Raw genomic sequence first — 3,974 nt, 5'->3', positions numbered from 1 at the left:
ATATCGAATCTGTACAGTACGAGAAAATACTTGACTCTAAGCAAGAATTGCCTCTTGCTGTATCCTGTTCGTATAAAGCAATATACTGGCTAAGTCAGCCAGATCAGTCATGAAAGATCACCAGCAAGACCATTAGCGAGATAGTCAGATAGCTAATCATCGAGAAAGATCACTTGGAAGATCTTTAACAAGACAATCCGCGAGATCTTTACTAATATGTTTAGTATGACGTACAATGAGCGCTTAGCAAAGTCTTGAACGAGACAGAGCAAGCGAAATAAAAGATTTTAAAATAATGTGTATATCTATATATTTGTCTATTTGAAATTGCTTTTATTCTGGTAAAACATAATTCAATTAGTTTTCAAATTTCTTTTTTTTAATCTGGGTTGCTCATCATATAATTAAAAATCTTTAATATTTTTTTTGTCGAATTTACAAAAGCTTTATTTTCAATAACAGCATTATTTTCCATTAATAATTCTTTCTATAAAAAGAGAAAAGATAAAACAAAATATACGAATATATTCTATCTTGTAATTGTGTGTTTTGTTTCTCTTCTATGACAAATCGAACTTTTTAAATTAAATAAATAGTGTATAACTTGAAGTTTACTGTTGCGGCGTTGCCAAACTTATTTATTATTCTTTTTTATTTTTTTTAAATCTCAAAGCATGTCTGTGATTGGTCAATTTAGATTTTCAATAACTCAAAAACTATTGAGAATTTTGAAAAATGGCTAAGGAACTTTATGCTTAGAATCGTCTCCTCTATTCAAATTTTCTCGCTGTGAAGGTAATTCTGAATCACCCTGTATATTATGATAAATATATAATCCAATATATGTAAAAAACATATATTTTTCAATATAGATATTTTTGCCGCTATATATTTATCACATATTCACCATATATTTTTTTATATACTTTTAACAATATATAGCTTTTCCATGCGGGACACCACATAAGACGACAAGCAGCCCGAAATCATCTTGGTGGACGAACGAATGTACTACTTCAATTACCTCACCAATATCACTGCAAGGATTACAGGAAAATGGTTAATGTAAATACAGTTGATCAGCTTGTCGATAAATTGACTAAAAAAAACCTACAAACCCAGAAGAAGCTATGAACTTGTACAAAAAAATATTAAATGATTATATTGCTTATAAAAGACATAATTAAAATACTTACTCCAAAACTTGTATTGTATACTTATGAATATTTTGTATATCATTGTTATTTTGCTTAAAATTAATCATTTACATGTCAAATGCTAGACTTATCAAATTTTTTTGTAAATATAAAGAGGAATTTAATAATAAAATATATTTAAAAATTATGAAAAAAAACCCTAATGAAATGTTGATTTATTATTGCAGGTGATACATCAAATAATTAACCCTAAATGACGTGGTAAGTATATATTTTCTATTAAAGACTATTCAAATATGAAAAATTAACTTTTAGTGAAAATGTTACAACTATTGTTAACCTAAAGTAAATTAACCTTAAATAACATTATAAATATGTTTTAATCTCGTTATTTCTTATATAGACATTCGAAAACCTTAATTTAACTCAATGCAGTTGGCTTCTCAGTGGGTTCGTGCTTAAAACACTCGCTAAGTATATTTTTAATACTTATAGAAATAAGCTCTAAATCTGGCTTCTTTTTATCCAGCACTACTTGACGCAGATTGGGTATTGTTAAAACAGGTTTCACAGTCCACACATTATCTTCAGTAAAAAGTTCAATGATATAACAGGACATTGCCCAAATGTCTGAGGAAGTTGATGCTGGTAATTGATCTATTAAAATTTCTGGAGCCATATACATTGGAGTGCCTCTGAAATTATGACCAACGGTAGTATTTAGTGCCGATGTGGATGACGTATCACAAATCTTACTAAGTCCTAGATCACATAGCTTTATTACTAAGTGATTGTTGACTGAAATATTATCACATTTAATATCTTTATGAATTATATTAGGGGTTATCCATGAAGATAAGATACTGCTTTGCTTATTTGCAAGCAAATATAATAGTTTTCGTTTTTTTTTTTTTGTGGATACTCTAACTCTACAGGGCGATTATTAATGAAATGTCTTAAGCTAATACTTTCAAAATACTCCATGACAATGTAAACATAATCATTCGTGTGACATCCAGCCATTAGTGCAACAATATTTGAATGTCTAACAAGGTCCATAGCTTGCATTTCACGAATCAAATATTTTTGGTTATTTAGTACTCGAATTTTTTTGACGGCAACATCAGATCCATTTTTAATCCACTTAGATAATATGACGCAGCCAAAAGTACCTCGCCCGAGAATTTTTTCTGTGAATTTAAGTTCATTTTCTTTAATGATCGGTACAGACAAAGACACAGGTTCAATAACGTCATTGGTAGGCGTTGATGATTGAACATGCGGAACTGAGTTTCTACGGTTAACAACTGAACCGATGATTGCAACATCTTCTGATTTATGAACACGTGAAGAAGTACTAAGTATTATAGATGGACCACTTCTTCTGTGGGATAACGAGATGATATTTTTAGGTGCTGATTGAGTTAACTTTAGTGAGGATGAATGTTGATTCAAGTTCGATTTTTGAGGAATCAATCCTCCATCAACCTTGTTCATGTTGACATCCCTAGAAACTTTTCGTACCGTAGTTAGTAAACACAAACGTAACTGCGAATTCCTCATTTTTATTTTTGAAGAAAAATCCCAAAAAGAACATTTTTTTCCTTTGGCATCTATAGATGGATCTACAATTTCTTCTTCGTTAGTTTCTAATCTGATCGTTGAATTATCAAGAGTATCAGCATTGTCATTGTTCCTCATAGCAGCAAGTGCTAATTTACGAATATCTTCATAGATATATTCTTTATTTTGATCAAGCTCGATTTTCTTTATGCCCCCTACTGGATCTTGCATTTGCTTGTAGAACCGATCACTTGCTTCAGTTTTATGTTTTCAAGCGATGTACAAAAATTTGCTACTAATTTTTTTGTTTAAAACCTGTAAGTGAAATATAGTTTATTCATAAGTGTTATGAAAACAAATTTTTGAAACAGTAAAATCTGATTATTAATAACATTCATCGCATAATAACATATGTTTATATATATATGTATAAATGCGACCAGTCAGTAACCGATCGTTTATCTTCATTCTTTATATTGAACTCAATTACTATTTAATTCTTCCAACTCTTGTCGGTTTTTTTCTAATTGAGTCGTCAACGCTTTATCTTCTGCATCGAAAACCTTAAACTTCTGTTGTAATGATGCTAGGGCTGTATTTTTTTCTGTAATAAAAGCACATGTTAAGTTTATTATTATTTTATCTAAATACCTGACACGAAGGTTATGATGAATCGAACTTTTTTAATCCCTTACCATTATCACCAAAGTCAATTAAATCTTTTTCCTTTTGATTCTCCGGTACCAACTTGTTTATCTGTTCCTCTATCAAATTTTTAATACCTCTCATTTGTTCAATTTGTTTTTCCAACAACGTACATTGAGCCAATAAATCTATAACACAATATATATTTAATTTACTTTGCATTCTTTAATTACAAGCTATTCATGTATATATATATATATATATATATATATCTATATATATATATATATTTTTATGTGTACGTTCGTTTACGTCCAGTATTTATTAATTTGAATGTTTGAATATTATGCATATTTCTTTTTATTATTAATTAATTAATTAATTTTTTTACTTATAATAATCTTTGTGAATGGTTGCCTCAGTCTACACTACAAATTGTGTGAAAACTAATTATTAATTATCAGTTATAACTAATTAAAGTATTTATTTAATATAGCATACAGAAATTTGATTTCAGAGTAATTTAAATAATTCTTGATGTACTAGATGTTCATAATACTAATTTTGATTTATAGAACTCCTAGCTACTTTTAATTCCATAAACCAATA

General features: G+C 28.8%; 1 protein-coding gene across 1 annotated transcript; it reads right to left on the bottom strand.

The window, feature by feature from the left end:
* Window positions 1-1,578: 1,578 nt before the first annotated feature.
* Window positions 1,579-2,951, bottom strand: LOC130667161 (uncharacterized). The gene is made up of 3 exons (XM_057468650.1): window positions 2,787-2,951; window positions 2,126-2,705; window positions 1,579-1,955 (listed from the first exon to the last, which is right to left on the bottom strand). The coding sequence occupies exons 1-3, from the start codon at window positions 2,949-2,951 to the stop codon at window positions 1,579-1,581; spliced, it is 1,122 nt and encodes a 373-aa protein (XP_057324633.1).
* Between the last annotated feature and the right edge of the window lie 1,023 nt (window positions 2,952-3,974).

The sequence above is a fragment of the Microplitis mediator genome, chromosome 4 (assembly GCF_029852145.1).
Source record: "Microplitis mediator isolate UGA2020A chromosome 4, iyMicMedi2.1, whole genome shotgun sequence".
NCBI lineage: Eukaryota > Metazoa > Arthropoda > Insecta > Hymenoptera > Braconidae > Microplitis > Microplitis mediator.
Note: the sequence above shows the minus strand (reverse complement) of the source record. Positions and strands in the feature narration are given on the sequence as shown.

Bases quoted from the DNA above. Each gene is read 5' to 3' on its own strand.
- LOC130667161 (XM_057468650.1), bottom strand. From the start codon at position 2,951: ATGCAAGATCCAGTAGGGGGCATAAAGAAAATCGAGCTTGATCAAAAT. The intron at 2,706-2,786 runs GTAGATCCATCT...AGGAATTCGCAG, and splicing joins AAACTAACGAAGAAGAAATT to TTACGTTTGTGTTTACTAAC. The intron at 1,956-2,125 runs GTATTAGCTTAA...ATAATATTTCAG, and splicing joins TGTCATGGAGTATTTTGAAA to TCAACAATCACTTAGTAATA.